Raw genomic sequence first — 16,483 nt, 5'->3', positions numbered from 1 at the left:
TCACTTAACTAAAATTGAAATGTAAGAGAATATGAAAAAAAAACCAAAAATGAATAGCTTAATGACACTATTGAAAAAAAAATGCATTTCAATTAGCCGGTGTTATGGGAGGAGGACAAGTGTCGTAGAGGACTGTTTCTTGCATGGTATCTGAAGTTGGTATTTCCACTCCATCAGTTGCTGCTAGGTCTAAATTCGCATTTAGGCTGGATTTGTTGCTAGGTTGTGAATACTTTCTCACCCATTCATTTGGATGCATTTTCTTTTTGTGATTGTGCATATTGGCATGCGATTTAAAGGTCCTCGGGCAGAAGGCACACGAATACAAATCGATGCCCGTATGGGTGGCCATGTGCTCCTAAATAAGAAATCGTTAGATATCGTTAGATATATGGCTATCTCGATGAATAAGGTTAATGCATCTTTAAACAATTGACACTAAATTAGTTGGTTATTTTACTTAATCGTACTGCTTACCGCCAATGCTCTAGGTAGCTTAAATTCCTTTCCACACAAATTGCATTTGTGCTTCTTCTCTGAATGATGATATCTCATGTGACTGCTTAGCGCCACACGCGATGATTTCTCCACCTGGCACAGGGAACAACGATATTTGGTATCTCCATCTCGATCATCGTGACGGGCTAGATGTTTTCGCATACTTCGTTCGTCTCTTAACCAACGACCGCACAATTTGCATTGCACTTCATCGACAGGTCCTTCTGGATGCAGAGATTTTTTGTGAATAAGAAAATTAGCCTTGCAACGAAAATGGGTGCCGCAAATGTCACATATAACTGGAGTAAAATCGGAATCATGCATCCGCTTCACATGGGCAGCGAGTTCAAATTTAGTACGGAAGCTAAAAAGTAAAACAAGAGGAGTATTAACATCAGCACTAGTGTGATTAAAGTCTGATTGCAGACCTACCTCTTGCCGCATGTTTCGCATTCCTCCGGGCGTTCTAGTCCCTTGTGCCCCTTAAGATGCATTGTTAAAAGATATTTCTTTGCAAATTTTGCCTCACAAATGCCACATTGATGCACTAGCTCCTGCTGTTTGGAATGAAACCTTAACATATGCATATCGTGGCTATTACGATTGAGAAAACTTTTCTGACACGGTTGGCAGCTAAAATATTGGGGGTCCTTGTGATAATGCAAATGGTCCACATAAAGGGTTCGCTTCTTATACCGATTATTGCAACATTTTACATAACCCGTACACTGATGCGCTGATCGAAAATGGCGCTTGAGATCGATGAAATCAGTTAAGGATGCCCCACATAGACAGCAATCCAGATTTACATTAGCGGCTATAAACTCATCCATTTCCTTGATATTTAATCGTTTGGCTAAACGATCTTCGGAAATAGATGCCGGGTCTGCTGACTCTGAATTCGGAGGAGTTACTACCTTTTTGGCCACTACTACGCGGTTCTTCTGACACTTTTTGCCGATTTCTTTGATGGTCAAACGTTTAACCAATCTACCTTTTGAAGCAGACGCTGCATTCGGAGGAGTCGCTTGTTTCTTCGCTGCTGCTGCTGCTTCTCGGCCTCGCTGTCTGGTTTGTCTTTGCGGTAAAGATGGCTCTTTAGCTTCTTCATTACGTCTTTTTCTCCGTTTTGGCTTCACATCCAAAGATTCATCTGGCTGCTCTTCGGGAGTAGTTGTTGCTACTGTTGCTGCTGCTGGATCATCGTTAAGGGCATCATTTTCTGGCTCGCATAACATATATTTAAAGTCCTCCTGTTCCACTTCATCTTCCATATTCCACACAACGACGGCAGGTTCTGGGCCCATCTGCTCCTCATCATGTTCCACTTTAATTGCAAAGTTTCTTTGCCTCTCGTCTACCATAAGGCAAAATTCCTGGAAATCTTTAATCTGTTGCCAACATCTCTGGCATAACATCTGGTTAACAAGATCCTCATCGTTCTCTTCCATCTAAATACAATAAAATTAAATATTTTGTAACAAAAAAAAGTTTCAGAAACAAATATTTTACTCTCACCTTGAGGTTGAGATGCTCTTCAATGAACTTAGCCAGCTCATATATGGAGAGTCCATCTTGGCCCTCCTCCAGACAAAGACGGCATATCATTTCATTCATTCAAAAATAAATTTACTTAAAATTTCAAATTTCAATTTCATCAACACAAGGAGCAGCTGTTCTGCTCTCTAACCCTCGAGGTGACCAGATGTAGTACATTTTTAGCGGTTTTTGTTGTCTCTACCGAACTATGTACATATGTAGATATGAGTACGGGTACATCATTTGGCCACTTCCATTTCACTGCCCATTCCACGCTCATGTATAATTCCATCCAAATTTGAGGGAATGCCAGTGTCGCTCAACTGCTTCTTTTTTGGCTTTGGTGGCGGATTTGGTGGTGGTTGCGTTATTTTATAGACCAGTAAATTGTCCGAGTCCGTATAGTTTTGCTCCTTGATATGCTCGGACATTTTATCTTCGTCTGCATCTTGGAGTAAATCAAATTTACTCTGATCGGATGAGGATCCGTTTTTATTGTTGCTTCGTCGTTTGGCTAATATTTCACTTATAATCACCTCTACGCTTGGGGTCAAGCGGAGATGGCCTATCTCCGTGTGTTGATTTCGTCGTATTAAGCACAGAAAACTTTCCCCTACGGTAAACAAATGGTTGAAAACTGAATTCAGAAGTTTGGCTAACAGATGACTTCCTGTTTTTGAAGCTCGAATTATAGCTTGATCAATAGAATTCTCATTTTGCTTTAGAAAGGAATAGATAAATTCATCATAGATCAATTTATGACCGCCACCAATTGAAGGCAAGAGCCAACAAAGAAATATAAGTTTGAGCTCCATTAAAAAAGGAATGGGGATAATTGCTTCAAACTTATGGAGGAAGAAATCAATGGTTATGTAAATTCCATAAACGATCCAATAAGAAAGCCATTTGCGTTGAACTTCAATAGACTTTGAGGTATCTTTGTTATCATCATTGCCGTTCAAGATTTTAAATGAAGCAAAAGCTGGATATAGACAGCCCACCACCAGGTAGAACAAACGTATAATACTTTCATAGAGCAGCATATTGCCAAAAAGGGAAGCCGAAATTGTAAACCAAACAAAACCTATACTTGAATTTTGACTATTTTCTTCTTTTTTTGTTTATCCATTGAAGTTCGGATCAAGTAACAAATAATTTTCAATTTGTCCTTAAATAATATGGCAGTGCCTTCTAGATCGAAAAGTAAATGACAATGCAAGAATATAACATAAACGTTTGAGTATTAAATAATAATAAATAAATAAATTTAAGAATGAAATATGTACATATTAGCTATTTTCAGCCAAACAATAAAAATAGCTAAAACGTAGCGCGTTAGTGGCAGCACTCTCAAGTGGCAACATTTATTCGACTATTCTTTTTAAATCAAGATGGACGCGGAAGCCAAGGCAATTGATTCCATTAAACAAATAGTTCGCAGAAGCCTTGGTAGCGAAGCATTAGCTGGAAGGAATCATGATAACGATGCTAATACAACCGTGGATTCAAATGATCGCTCCTGCGACAATGTGTCTGACGTTGATCTACATAATGTGACTGCCCAGTTGGAGCAGACACTAAAGCCGGGCCACAGTGACACCAAGAGCCTTTTCAACGTCAATATTGAGGAATGTAAGTAAAGTTGGGATTTTAATACTACTGTATAGATATTACCACTCATCCTCTCATATTTTTAGTTACTTCAGATTTGCCATCACTGAGTGATGAATTGGCCATATACGAGGACAGGGTAAAAAAAGAGCAACTCAAATGGATTGATTTTGTAGTGAATACATCCAGAAATGGACGCACTGAGAAAGTCCCAGAAGGCACAATACAGCTAAACAATGAGCATTTATTATACTTAAACAGTGGACCGAATTTGCAAAATTTTATAAGATCCTCTCTATTATTTATGAACGAAGCAAATCTTTTCAATATTAAAACAGCAAATATGGAAATAATTAGAGATAATCTACTGCAACATTGTCAAGGTGTGTTGAATAATAGAAAATCGCAGGCCACAGCCATCAATTTGTCCGGTCAACATGGTTAGAAAGCAATAAGTTTTGGATTACGTTGTTGTTTTAAATTAAAATAAAAATCTATTGTAAATATGTAACAGTTTTTATCTACAGTCTCCAAATTGTTTAGTTTGTTTACTTCATTCCTTGGCCCAAGCTGCTAAATATTTCATCAAATCTGTCAAACCATCAAAATCTGTTCGACTTTGTGGCGGCTCATCCTTAGAGAGACGAGGCAAAGCATGACCCATTTTTTGTCGAAATTCTTCAAACTGTAAAACAAAAGAAAGTTACATAGAAATAACATTACATTTTGTCACATATTTACATCTTTGGCTCCGCTCAGTTTCCAAAAGCCATAGCAAAAGGCTCCAGTACCCATAATCGCGTATAAGGAACCCCAGCCTAAGGCTCTGAGGGCTAGGGCCGAGCCCTCATCCATTAATATAAGACCCTGGCGAGTACCCTGCTGTTGTAGCACCTTACTATCCGATTTCTTGGCTATTGATAACGTCCTGGAAAATCCAAATAGTGCTGAGACACCGCCAACTAAACCCAAGAAGGCAGCGGCTGAAACATAACCAAATGTAAACATATACGCAATATAAACAAAACGCAATTCACACCTTGAATATTAAACTTCCGCTTCTTTTCGGCCGCCACAGCATCCAGCTTGGCGGCTGGCTCATTCATCTTATGACAAAACTCTCTATTTCTACTCTATTTATTATTTTTTATTTATTATTTATTGTCGTGTCGTAACTCGGTGTTACGTGTTTCTGATTTGTTACGTTGTGTTACGACAAAGTTATCGTAATCTACGTTATGGTAGCAAATCTATCGTAATCGACATTCCGGAGCAAAACCTATCGGTTAATCGACATTCCGGAGCAAAACCTATCGAAAATCGAATTTGAATTTGTGCACTTTTTTAAATTTTTTTTTTTAAATGTTTTTTTATACCCTTGCAGAGGGTATTATAAAATTGGTCAGATGTTTGTAACGCACAGAAGGAGACGTTTCCGACCCCATAAAGTATATATATTCTTGATCAGCATGAGAAGCTAAGTCGATATAGCCATGTCCGTCTGTCCGTCTGTCCGTCTGTCCGTCGGTGCGTACGCGTTTTACTCAGCCATCTTAAGAGCTATCGGGATGAAATTTTTTTTGGGAGCTTTTTTTTACCCGGGTGAGATAAAGTATGAAAATCTTTGGGATCGGACCACTATATCATATAGCTCTAGAAGAAACATTTTTGCAAAAATGGGAGTATCCCCATGAAATTTACCAATATGATAGTAATAGATATAAAATCTCAGATCCCAAAATTTGAATCTGATCCGATAAATAGAACACAAGTTACAGTCAATATAAATCGGTTCAAACGCTGCCGGCAGCGCTGCTTGCTGCCTACTACTGCCATCATCAAATCAACAGAGCACACGCATACACACACAGACGCAACGCTACATGAACTGTATGTGTATGCGTGCCGTGCTTTGCTTAGAAAATGATGGAAGAAGAAAAACTTGTGGTAAAAAGAGAAATAATATTTTGTTTGTGTATTGATGAATTGAGTTGCAGGGAAAGAAATTTCAAAAAGGAAAAATATTATTGCCAAGTATACTGCAAGGGTATATAAACTTCGGCATAGCCGAAGTTAGCTTCTTTGATATTTTTTTGTTCTATTTGTGTGGCTTTCTTCTGGAAACTACAGTATGCAGTGTGATATGGATGTTTGCTGGGTTACTTGTGGAATTAATGTACTTTTTTAAAATTTTATTTAAATAAAGTAAACTCATCTTGATGAGTCGCTTATAACTCTTTTTATACCCTGTATATTCTTGATCAGAATGAGAAGCTGAGTCGATATAGCCATGTCCGTCGGTGCGTATGCGTTTTACTCAGCCATCTTAAGAGCTATCGGGATGAAATTCTTTTTTGGGGCTTTTTATTACCCGGCTAAGATAAAGTATGAAAATCATTAGGATCGGACTACTATATCATATAGTTCTAGAAGAAACATTTTTGCAGAAATTGGAGTATCCCCATGAAATTTACCAATATAATAGTATTGGATATAAAACCTCAGATCCCAAAATTTGAATCTGATCGGATAAATAGAACACAAGTTTCAGTCAATATAAATCGGCTCAAGCGCTGCCTACTAAGGTACGTTTCATAATTATAACGCCACCCATATATTTCAAATATTGCTCTAACGGTACAATTCTCGATGTTACAATGTTCTACCGAAATACTTGTTGGGGCACAACAACAACATACAACAACTTTGGGATCAATAGGAATAACGGTACTTTTCTATTTACGCAAATTTTCAATTAATGGTTTCTGCAGTGCAAGTGATAAGATCAGTATTCTTTATGTGAAAAAGTGATCAAATTTAAATTGTGAGTTAACATTCCGCGTGGAAAAAATTTGACCGACTGTGAAAAGGGTCAAATATTGGCTTATAAGGATGAAAGATGCAGTGGCAGAGAAATCGCGCGCAAGCTGGGCAGGAGCCACCGACTTATCCAAATTTTTTTGAAAGATCCTGTAAAAAACGCTCAGGAAGAAAGAAATTACTTTCTAGCCAAAATGAGCGAAAAATTATCAATAAAGCTAGCAATACTTGTAAGAGTTTGCGCGACTTGCAAGGAGAAGTCGATAAAAATGTTAGTCGTACCACCGTGTGGCGGACACTAAATAGGTCCAACTTTATAAAAAACAAGCTGATGAGTTCCGTTCCAGCTTTAAAAGCTGAACACAAACTTGCTCGGATGGATTTTGGGCGTCAAAATATGGAGACACAGTGGTCATCCGTAAGTCACACAAAATAATAACCCAATTCGTTTTTATTGCAAGGATTAAAATTGCAGGTCATCTTTTCGGATGAAAAGAAGTGGAATTTGGATGGTCCTGATGGTTTTCGGAGATATTGGCATGACCTGAGAAAAGAGCCACAAGTTTTCTCTAAGCGAACTTTTGGAGGAGGAAGCGTGATGTTTTGGGGATCTTTTTCCTCAGTTGGATGCCTGAATCTCCAATTCGTATCTTCATGAATGAATAGTGGAGATTACTTCCAAGTGTTGGAAAACAGTCTCATTTTTGAATGAAAATGAGGATAGAGACTGGATTTTCCAACAAGACAATGCCGCAGTCCACGTCAGTAGGGAGACGAAGTCGTGGTTTACCTCAAAGAATATCGCCCTTATGTCCTGGCCATCAAGATCACCAGACCTCAATCCAATTGAGAAACTGTGGGGCATCTTAGTCCGTAAGGTCTACAAGGAAAATCGCCAGTTCAACACAGTTCAAGAACTGAAAAATGCGATAGAGGAGGCTTGGCTGGAGATTGACCCAGAGACAATTAAAAATTTAGTATTAAGTATGCCACGCAGAATGTTCAATGTTATTGCCAAAAATGGCAAACAAATTTAAAGTATTTTGAAATAAAAGTATAACTAATTGCTAACATTTATGCTAAAAAACGAATTAATTGAAAGTGGCGTTATAATTATGAAACGCGCCTAAAATAGAATTCTCGTAAACAAAAAAGTACCGTTAGTCCCACTAATCCCAACAAGTATTTCGGTAAAACATTGCAACAACGAAAATTGTACCGTTAGACCAATATTTGAAATATATGGGTGGGCGTTATAATTATGAAACGTACCTTACGTCATTATCAAATCAACAGAGCACAGCATACACGCACAGACACAACGTTACATGAACTGTATGTGTATGCGTGCCGTGCTTTGCTTAGGCAATGATGGAAGAAGAAAAAATTGTCGTAAAAAGATAAATTATGTTTTGTTTGTGTATTGATGAATTGAGTTGCAGGAAAAGAAATTCTAAAAAAATAAAAATATTGCCAAGGACTGTAAGGGTATATAAACTTCGGAATAGCCAAAGTTAGCTTCTTTGATATTTTCATCCTAAAAGAGTCTTCCACGAGTCATAGTTTATTCATTTCTGACTCATATTCGAATTAAATTTTGAATAATTTGCAACGAAAATAATTTTTTTATTAATATAATTTTCATTTACTATATACATATATTATTTACTATATATATATTATCTTAAAAAATAACAACAAAAAAAATAAATAGATATTCAAAAAATAACAAAAACAGTAATAGAAGTTCATAACATTTAACATAAATAATTGAATTAATGTAGATAATAACAAAAATATTTACAATATTATTTACATGTACATATGTTTTATATTACTCTAAACGCCTACGCTTCGCCAGCCTGTCATTGGCATGGACAAAATGCTTTTGTAGTACCGTATTCAAATTTTTGTCCTTGCATTTATACTTTTCATTAGTCATATCTAAAAGTCAAAATATTAATTAATAAAAAATATTTTAAATATTTTCCAAAATAATACATACTTTTTATTACGGTTACAATGTAGCACCTTTCTGTTGAGGGTTTCATTTTTGTCCCCTTCCAGCTATATTCGGAAGCTACCTTGTCCGAAAAAACTTTTCTGATCGCAGCTCTAATAAATTGTGTGGGCCCATCTCCTCCAATTTTCGCTGTCGCAAGACCCACTATTACTGTCGCTTGAACTTTCAGCGCTCTTATGATTATAATCAAAACTTTCGTTTGCCTAAAGATCATTTGAATTGTTGTTTTTTCTATTATTTCCTTTTCATTTCAGGCTGAATTTGATGAAATTTCATTTTGCGCAGTGTAAAGCACATACATTGACAATTTTCGTTGGCTCTCTTTGTGCCTACCCCTGGTTTATACCAGAGCCCGGCACTCATATCCCCTGGGGGACGAACACGTTCGGCACCTAGTATGCGTGTAACCGAACGGCTGCCGAAGTTTTTTCTTCATAAGATTATTTGCTGCACTCGTTTTCTTGATTTGAGGCAGAATTTGATGAAGTTTTATTTTGCGCAGTGTAAAGCAGGGGTAGGCACAAAGAGAGCCAGCTCAAACTGTCAATGTATGCGTGCGCTTGCTTGTGTACGTAAGCTGCTTTACACTGCGCGAATCGTATGTGAAGAAACGAATAAAAAAATTAAACTGCAAGTGAAAAATAATAATTCCGACCTAATTGTTGTTCAGAAACTCAACTATTTCCTTTACTTCTATATTGTTTGGATAACTTTTTATACGAAGGAGATCTTCTAAATAGCTATCAGTAAGACTATTTCGAATTGAATCTTTAATTAATTTCATTGTCGAAAATGTGGATTCGCTTATATTGTAATATACTTTTTACCCTATTGGGACAAAATATAAATAATGGCAAAATATTTTTGTTGTTGCCATGTAAGAAAGTGAAGCATTAATTTTTCTGCGTGTAGCTGCGTAACAAAGCGACATAGTACTGCTTTCGTCAAAAGTCTGTGCGACACTAGCTGTTTTTTTATGCACTCAACTTGTACTTCGTGCTCACATCGGCATGCACACAGACGGCCACACGAGCAATTGCCGAGCAAAAGTGCCCGCACGGGCTATGGGCGCCTACCTCTGGTGTAAAGCAGAGCCCGGCACTCATATCCCCCGGGGGACGAACACGTTCGGCACCTCGTATGCGTGTAACCGAACGGCTGCCGAAGTCCTCACACAAAATTACCATGAGCAAGAGGGTGGGTTTTAGTTCCCCTCAGCATTTCGACGCAAGCAGATCTATGTCGCTTTGTTGAGAGAACACACATGAAAAAATTGATCGCTGTTTTGTTTTCTCTATCTTTTTCTTGCATATGATTATTTGCTGCACTCGTTTTCTTAATTTGAGGCAGAATTTGATGAAGTTAAATTTTGCGCAGTGTAAAGCAACATACGCATACAAGCAAGTGCACACATACAACTAAACTTTTTTAGCGCTCTCTTTGTGCCGGGCCCTGGTGTAAAGCAACATACGCACACAAGCAAGTGCACACATACAACTAAACTTTTTTAGCGCTCTCTTTGTGCCGGGCCAGTGCTGCAAAATGAAATTTTTTTTTATACGTAGCTTGAACTAAAAATCTACGTATTTTTACGTAGCCAAAATTTGGTCAAATACGTAGATCTACGTATTTTTTTTTAAAGTCAAACAAAGCCAATTATAAAGGGTATTTTAATTATATATATGCCATATTTGTTTACATATAAGTTTTTATTAATAAAATTAACATTTTTTTTAATATTTAGGAGTGAATATTTTTATTAAAATAGCTTGGGTGCTCTTTCGATGGCTCAGATGATATTTGCTTTAAATGGTCTTTTGTGAATAATAATCCTTTTAGGGTTTCTGTGCCTAAACAATTCCTTTTATTCGTTTTATTTAAGTTATCTCAGAAAAAATTCTTTCAACATTTGCGCTGCTATGCGGCAATGTTAAAATATTTTGAGCAAACTCTGACAAAAAAGGAAAAAGAAGGGAACTATCGCCTTTTTTAATATTTGCAATATACGCCCAAATCTCTACTTCCTTAGCATCTTCCCCAGTAAAGGGCAGATCTGTATTCCGTAAGATACGCCACTCCCTGTCGAGCTCATTGAAATTTCGCGTGCACAGTCCTGTCATGAAAATGCATGTTTATTAGAGGTTATATAAAACAATAAATTTTAAAGTAGTTACCTGGAAATGAAAGTGCAGCTTGTGTAATCGATGGTATGTTGCGTATTAATTTCTTGTTTAAGAATACCGCAGGATTTAAGAACTGCAATTGCTTCATTTTTTGCATGTGTTCGTTGTTAAATGGGAAGCGCTTTTTTATTTGACGAAGACTCTCAATAAAAAACTTAAGACAATTTTGCCGAAATAATAATAAATTCGCACAATCAATGGTTCCGCTTTTTTGAAGAGTTAGGGCAGCCACATTGCCTCCCAAATAAATGTCATTAAAGTCCAAGTGTAGATCGGAATTTTCAAATTCGCAATTCAAAATTTTTGATTCCAAAGCCGCTTTTTCGTTGCTATTTTGTTCGGGTTCCTCCTCAGACAATTCTATGTGTTCTGGCTTTATGAAACATTCCATTATTGTTTTATAGGCACGAAAAACGTTATCGTAAAGCAAATACAGCTTGGGGCTTTCTGATTGTATCTCCAAATTCAGTTCGTTAAAAATTGGCAACACAAAATTCAGAAATTCTAAATAAAATTCAGTGGTTGGCTCGATGCACATTTTTAGAATAGGTTCGGCGGAACGTAATCGGTCGTTCATCACAGCTTCTTGAAAATATAACTTTAATGCCGGTAGTTGTTCCAACAGTCTTTTTTACTACTTGCATCAAAGAAAGCCACCTTGTTTGACACGGTTTTAATAATTTGTGTGGCTTTACGTTCACAAAAGCTTGGAATTCTTGAAAGGCCGCAATACGTTTCGGACTGTTTTGTATAAATGTATACACTTCGCGAGCGAAGTCCTCAATATTGCGTGGAAGCTCCTTACAAGCATATGAGGCACAAAGATGAAAGGAGTGGCAAATGCACTTCATAAGAAATAAATCAGGAATATCGTCTGATAGCAATTTTGACAGAGAATGGTGTTGACCAAACATTGAATTCGTCCCATCTGCTGCAAAGCCAATCATGTTTTCTTTAAGTGGAATGTTTTTTTCTTCGAAAAATGATACTAAGTCATTGTGCAAATCAGAGGCAGTGCTGCTGGAGACTTTTAAGAGGCCTAAAAAATTATCTTTAACTTTAAAGTTGATTGCAGTTCTTGCAATAAGCGCCAAATGTTTTGTGGTAGACCTGTCGGTGCTCTCGTCAACGATTAACGAGAATTTGTTGTTTTTTAAACGGTTAATTATATGATCTTCTGCCACTTGTCCAGTAACATGTGTTACAATATCATGAGCTTTACCACGTCCGAATTGTAATTTTGCAGCTATTTTTGAGTCCTTGTCGATACTTTGAATTAGATCTTGTAAATCGGTGGCCAAGGAAAATGGCAAATTATGCTTTGCCAAAAATAAAGACATTTTTATTTCGGCGCTCTCTATGTTGTTTTTAAAAGTAGTTAAAGCTGTGTCAGGCAACATAGATAAAATTGTTGGTTGATGGACGCCTTGAAATTAATGTATTAAAAATATTTATATATATGCATTAAAAATATGTATAACGTTTGTTGAATAAACACTGGGTTTAGTTCCTCCTGCACAAGGACAAGTTGTTAAAAACACATAAAAACATAAATTAAGATACAGACATAACAAACTCGAAGACAACAGACACAAATGAATAAACAAAATACATACTTCTCTCGTTGTTCTTATGTTTTGTACAATTTACGTGATTATCTAGAACTCTTATACCTGCACCACATTTTAAGTCTATTTTGCAAAAGAAAAAATTGCTACCTTTGACGCTTCTTTTCAGCCAGCCGCAATATTTTTTGTCGTGCTCCCAACTATCCGAATATTTCATGTCATAGTGGCGTTTCCGTTTCTTTGTGGGAGTGGTGGATTGCTCCTTATCGCTTTCACTGCTTATAGAAGAGTAGTTTTCCATTTGAGATCAATAAAAAAACAACCAAACTTTAGGAACTTTTTATCGCGACAAAAATTTACATGTACTGCACAGCTGAGAATAATGAATATCGTTTCCAGCCTGTTCTTTCTGGCAACATTAGGCAACATCTTGACTAAAGCCTGCTGCTAGCACACTGTTAGTGTTGGTAAATTGCAAATTACTCGTTTACTTTTAAATTAAACATCTAAATTCTTGTTTATATCTAAAAAAAATTTGCTAAAATTTTTTTTTGTACAATTTAAAAAAATACGTAGATTTGGGAGCTCTATACGTAGATACGTAGATCGGGGCTGAAAATACGTAGGTCTACGTAAAAATACGTAGATTTTGCAGCACTGTGCCGGGCCCTGGTTTATACCATTGCATGCAAATAACGGTTGACCGTTTTTTTTCGTTACGGTGTGCTCACGAACAAAACCGAAAAAATCACACACACACTCGATTTCGTTCTGAGCAGCTGACTTCGTATAGTTTCGTTTTAGCGGCGCTCTTTGTTTTACGCTCATTTTGCCATTTACTTGCCCATGCGTGTGTATGTATACCAATCCATACGCAACAAAATTTTATTTTCATCGAACGCGACAAATACACTTATTTGCGGACAACGAGAAACGGTCGACTGTTATTTGCGGGCTATGGTTTATGCATATAAGAAAGCACAAATGAATTAACAATATGGGTTATTTGTAGTTCCTAAAGAGTATATCAATTACAATTATAGTTCTTATCATTAATATTTTGATTTGTGTACCTTATTGTATAATAATTAAGTAGATGGTAAGCCCAGATTTTTGAAATATTTTAAGAGTATTTCAGTATCTGCGGTTCCAGTCTGCATCTCATTCTTATTTAATAGTATGAGCCTACCACTCATTTTGGTCACGTGTGTCTTTTATCTCGAAAGGGGCATCCGTGACTTGGCTATGTTCGTAATAGTCACTAAATATTTTTCGCAGCACATATACTACGCTTTTATTTGATACCATATTAGGGTTTAGACTGGCTCTCCGTCATCCCACTAGAATGGAAGTTCTAGGGCACTTAATTCGCTTCTCCGCCTTTTTTTCATTATTTCGATTGAGAGCAGTCTACTTTCAAACAGAGCTTTTAATGTTTGTGATGTTGAGCCCAAAATTGCTGCCACCGTATCCCAGTTTTTAATTCTGTGGAATCCTCCCCGGTCCTCCACAACTTGGTGTAACCTGAATATAATAAATAATTATAATGATTTTAGAAACAACGATTCAGTGATCTATGGAGATTCAAAATACTTACGTAAACAATAAGACATCATCATCATCGTTTAATTGGCCATTCGTCAGTTTGGCCAGCCTGGTGTTGAATACTTTAAGTTGACAATTAAAGGTTTTCCATTTCATTTCCCAATGACATAGAGCGTACATTTTTTTGGGGTCAGGTCCTCCTCACCCTCAAAGTCCACAATTTCATAATTGGAATTTTGTTTTGCTGGCGTCACTGGGAGTTAACTCTGTCTGATTCTCCACTTCCACTGCCCCTAATGTCTGATCCTCCACTGCCCCTATAATCTGATCCTCCACTGCCCCTATTGCCTGATCCTCCACTGCCTGATGTCCTAATTCCTGACAGATTTGTGGTGTAGCTGCAGCAGTTACACTGGTAGGTTTCTTAAATTTTTTTTTTTCGCCATGTCGTCTCTGATGGTGCCGCTGCACGTTTGAGCGACGTGGACTTTTGAAACTGCATTCACTGCACGAAAACATTTTTAATTAATTAATTTTTATTTATTTATTTATTTATATTCTGAATTGAAACCGTGATTGCAAATTACGGACAATTCTTAAATCTAGCTATAGCTACTAGGCCTTAAGCTAAAATTGTGCTAATTAGTTAGAAATATATTTACAGGATACTAGATGTATATGTGTATATGTACAAGGGCTAATTTGTATTGTTGAAAGTTATTCTGGTAACTTTGAACCAGATGATTATATAAGATGGGATAGGTTTGCTTCTTGGAGGAATTGTTTAATGCAAAGGACGTTGGAGTTGTTAAGGGAGTCGAGAGGATTAGAGGAAAGGTATTTCTTTCTTATTGTATTGTATTTGGTACAATCTATGATTATGTGGAGGACTGTGTTAATTCTGGCTCTACATGGCCAGATGGAGCAAAAGGAGCGACTGCATCATTATCATAAATCCAGAGAGTATTATAAACGAATATTCGTGTCGAATTGAACTTTGGGACAAGGGATTTGATGTCAAGGGTGTCAATATTATCTTGGATTATGAAATGTCCAAGGATCCTATTAGCTATTTGCATCGTGTGGCACATGCTGGCCGTTTTGGAGCCAAGGGTCTGGGCATTATATTGATTTCGAATGAGAATGATGTTTCCATATTCGTATATCAAATTGCCCGAAATAATTGATTTATCCAGCTAATTTTTGCTACTACATATTATATGTTTTTTTTACTGAATATTCAGTAAGCAATTAAACGAGGTCCAAGAGGAGTTCACTTTTTAAAACGAAACTTAAACTAGAAATTTATGTGTAACATCAGATGGAAGTATAAAATATATTTATATATTTTCTTGGTCAGCTTAGCTTAGCAAAATCCATGGAAACATGTTCGTTTGTCCTTTTGTGTCACTATAAACATCAAATTCTACTGCAAACTCCAAGAGCTAGAGCTATTAAATTTGATACATCAAATTATAAAAAACAATTTACTACAAAATTTTTTTAAAATTGGACCATTTTTTGCCATTGATGCAGGATATAATCATGTCGAATCGACAACTAACTTTAATCTTACTTTTTATACTGCATCAGGTTAGCCTGTTGGGAACTGTAGGTATAAGAGGTGTACATATAAACACAGTCGAAAAAACAGATAGAGAGGAGTAGGAGACAAGAAAGGGATACAAGATGAAGGTTTTAAGGCATTGTGGAGGAATGAAACTGGTGTGAGACCAACAAAACCAAAAAAGGAACGTATCGACTTTCAAGAAAAGAAAGGTGCAAATATGTGCGAAATTTTGACCCGCACACATTGATTGGCAACACTACGGCCATTGTATCGTTATTTCAGCGTCTCCTTTACGGTATACGGGCGAGGGATTGGAGGAGCAGGACTTGTCGATGATTATCGCGGCAGTGGCGATGTAGGCGATAATGGTGCACCCCATGATGATAACGATAGTGGAGATGAGGCGGCCGCCGGTGACAAACCGGCTTGTTCCAATTGCGCTGATTAGGCAAGGGTGTTGTCTTCTTCTTTGGCACAATAAAATTACAAAATTTGTTTGTTTTTGTCCAGCTATTGTTTACTTAGGCCATTTCGTTTTGATCTTTGAAAGAAGAACAGACATAGCAAGTCTAATATTATACCCCTTTGAGTTGGTTTTAGCATTTCCTGCATTTCCTCAAATTGCTGTAGTATTTTCTTGGATCTATTTTTGTTTATTTCGTTTTCACGTAGGTCAAAAGCCGGATCTGCTAAACTTGAAATGTTGCCAAGAGACATTTACTTTGTAAACCGAAAAAGGGGAGTGATGCCAATCATCATGGGTGGGGGGTGCGGCAGCACTTAGCTCTGGGCTAGTGCAAATGTTGCGGCGTCGTCGTGGTATGCAATATTTGTCTTTGCCCCAATTTATTAATAGACAATCATGCTCAAAATCTTAAAGGTTTTTGCACTTGCTGTTTATTTTTAGTTCGCCGCATTCCTAAGATGCCGTGGTGACAAAAATAATCTAAATACATCCAACCCAAATCCCCTCGAGCGTATGAAAATGCTCATGAAATGTGGCAGCGCCGGCGGCAGTTGCAAGTGGAGCACACACACATACACTCTCCTTCATCTCATCGCACACATTTCATTTTCATTTCAGGCATACACATGAGTGTGAGAAATACGAGATATGAATAGATAT

At 37.1% G+C, this 16,483-nt stretch overlaps 4 protein-coding genes across 4 annotated transcripts; 1 reads left to right on the top strand and 3 right to left on the bottom strand.

The window, feature by feature from the left end:
- Nucleotides 1–54: 54 nt before the first annotated feature.
- Nucleotides 55–2,115, bottom strand: LOC6644585 (transcription factor grauzone). The gene is made up of 4 exons (XM_002067186.4): nt 2,017–2,115; nt 931–1,949; nt 478–862; nt 55–358 (listed from the first exon to the last, which is right to left on the bottom strand). The coding sequence occupies exons 1-4, from the start codon at nt 2,113–2,115 to the stop codon at nt 89–91; spliced, it is 1,773 nt and encodes a 590-aa protein (XP_002067222.2). The 3' UTR covers nt 55–88.
- A 153-nt stretch (nt 2,116–2,268) lies between these two features.
- On the bottom strand, nt 2,269–3,238 carry LOC124460852 (uncharacterized protein T19C3.4). The gene has a single exon (XM_047012457.1). It carries the CDS (start codon nt 3,078–3,080, stop codon nt 2,277–2,279), a length of 804 nt encoding a protein of 267 aa, XP_046868413.1. The 5' UTR covers nt 3,081–3,238; the 3' UTR covers nt 2,269–2,276.
- A 159-nt stretch (nt 3,239–3,397) lies between these two features.
- On the top strand, nt 3,398–4,159 carry LOC6644587. Its single transcript, XM_015177920.3, has 2 exons — nt 3,398–3,669; nt 3,735–4,159. Exons 1-2 carry the CDS (start codon nt 3,429–3,431, stop codon nt 4,091–4,093), a joined length of 600 nt encoding a protein of 199 aa, XP_015033406.1. The 5' UTR covers nt 3,398–3,428; the 3' UTR covers nt 4,094–4,159.
- LOC6644588 (transmembrane protein 242) lies at nt 4,123–4,853 on the bottom strand. The gene is made up of 3 exons (XM_002067189.4): nt 4,688–4,853; nt 4,390–4,631; nt 4,123–4,333 (listed from the first exon to the last, which is right to left on the bottom strand). The coding sequence occupies exons 1-3, from the start codon at nt 4,752–4,754 to the stop codon at nt 4,202–4,204; spliced, it is 441 nt and encodes a 146-aa protein (XP_002067225.1). The 5' UTR covers nt 4,755–4,853; the 3' UTR covers nt 4,123–4,201.
- Nucleotides 4,854–16,483: the final 11,630 nt, after the last annotated feature.

The sequence above is a fragment of the Drosophila willistoni genome, unplaced genomic scaffold (assembly GCF_018902025.1).
Source record: "Drosophila willistoni isolate 14030-0811.24 unplaced genomic scaffold, UCI_dwil_1.1 Seg143.1, whole genome shotgun sequence".
Lineage (NCBI taxonomy): Eukaryota > Metazoa > Arthropoda > Insecta > Diptera > Drosophilidae > Drosophila > Drosophila willistoni.
The sequence above is the reverse complement of the archived record's forward strand: the minus strand, read 5'-3'. Positions and strand labels throughout refer to the sequence as shown.

Excerpts from the sequence above, each read along its gene's own strand:
- LOC6644585 (XM_002067186.4), bottom strand. The coding sequence starts at position 2,115 with ATGAATGAAATGATATGCCGTCTTTGTCTGGAGGAGGGCCAAGATGGA. Across the intron at positions 863-930 it reads TGCGAAACATGCGGCAAGAG|CTTCCGTACTAAATTTGAAC; the intron begins GTAGGTCTGCAA and ends TTTACTTTTTAG. Across the intron at positions 359-477 it reads AGCTACCTAGAGCATTGGCG|GAGCACATGGCCACCCATAC; the intron begins GTAAGCAGTACG and ends TTTCTTATTTAG.
- LOC124460852 (XM_047012457.1), bottom strand. The coding sequence starts at position 3,080 with ATGCTGCTCTATGAAAGTATTATACGTTTGTTCTACCTGGTGGTGGGC.
- LOC6644587 (XM_015177920.3), top strand. The coding sequence starts at position 3,429 with ATGGACGCGGAAGCCAAGGCAATTGATTCCATTAAACAAATAGTTCGC. Across the intron at positions 3,670-3,734 it reads CAACGTCAATATTGAGGAAT|TTACTTCAGATTTGCCATCA; the intron begins GTAAGTAAAGTT and ends TCATATTTTTAG.
- LOC6644588 (XM_002067189.4), bottom strand. The coding sequence starts at position 4,754 with ATGAATGAGCCAGCCGCCAAGCTGGATGCTGTGGCGGCCGAAAAGAAG. Across the intron at positions 4,632-4,687 it reads GCGGAAGTTTAATATTCAAG|CCGCTGCCTTCTTGGGTTTA; the intron begins GTGTGAATTGCG and ends GTTATGTTTCAG. Across the intron at positions 4,334-4,389 it reads AACTGAGCGGAGCCAAAGAT|TTTGAAGAATTTCGACAAAA; the intron begins GTAAATATGTGA and ends TTTGTTTTACAG.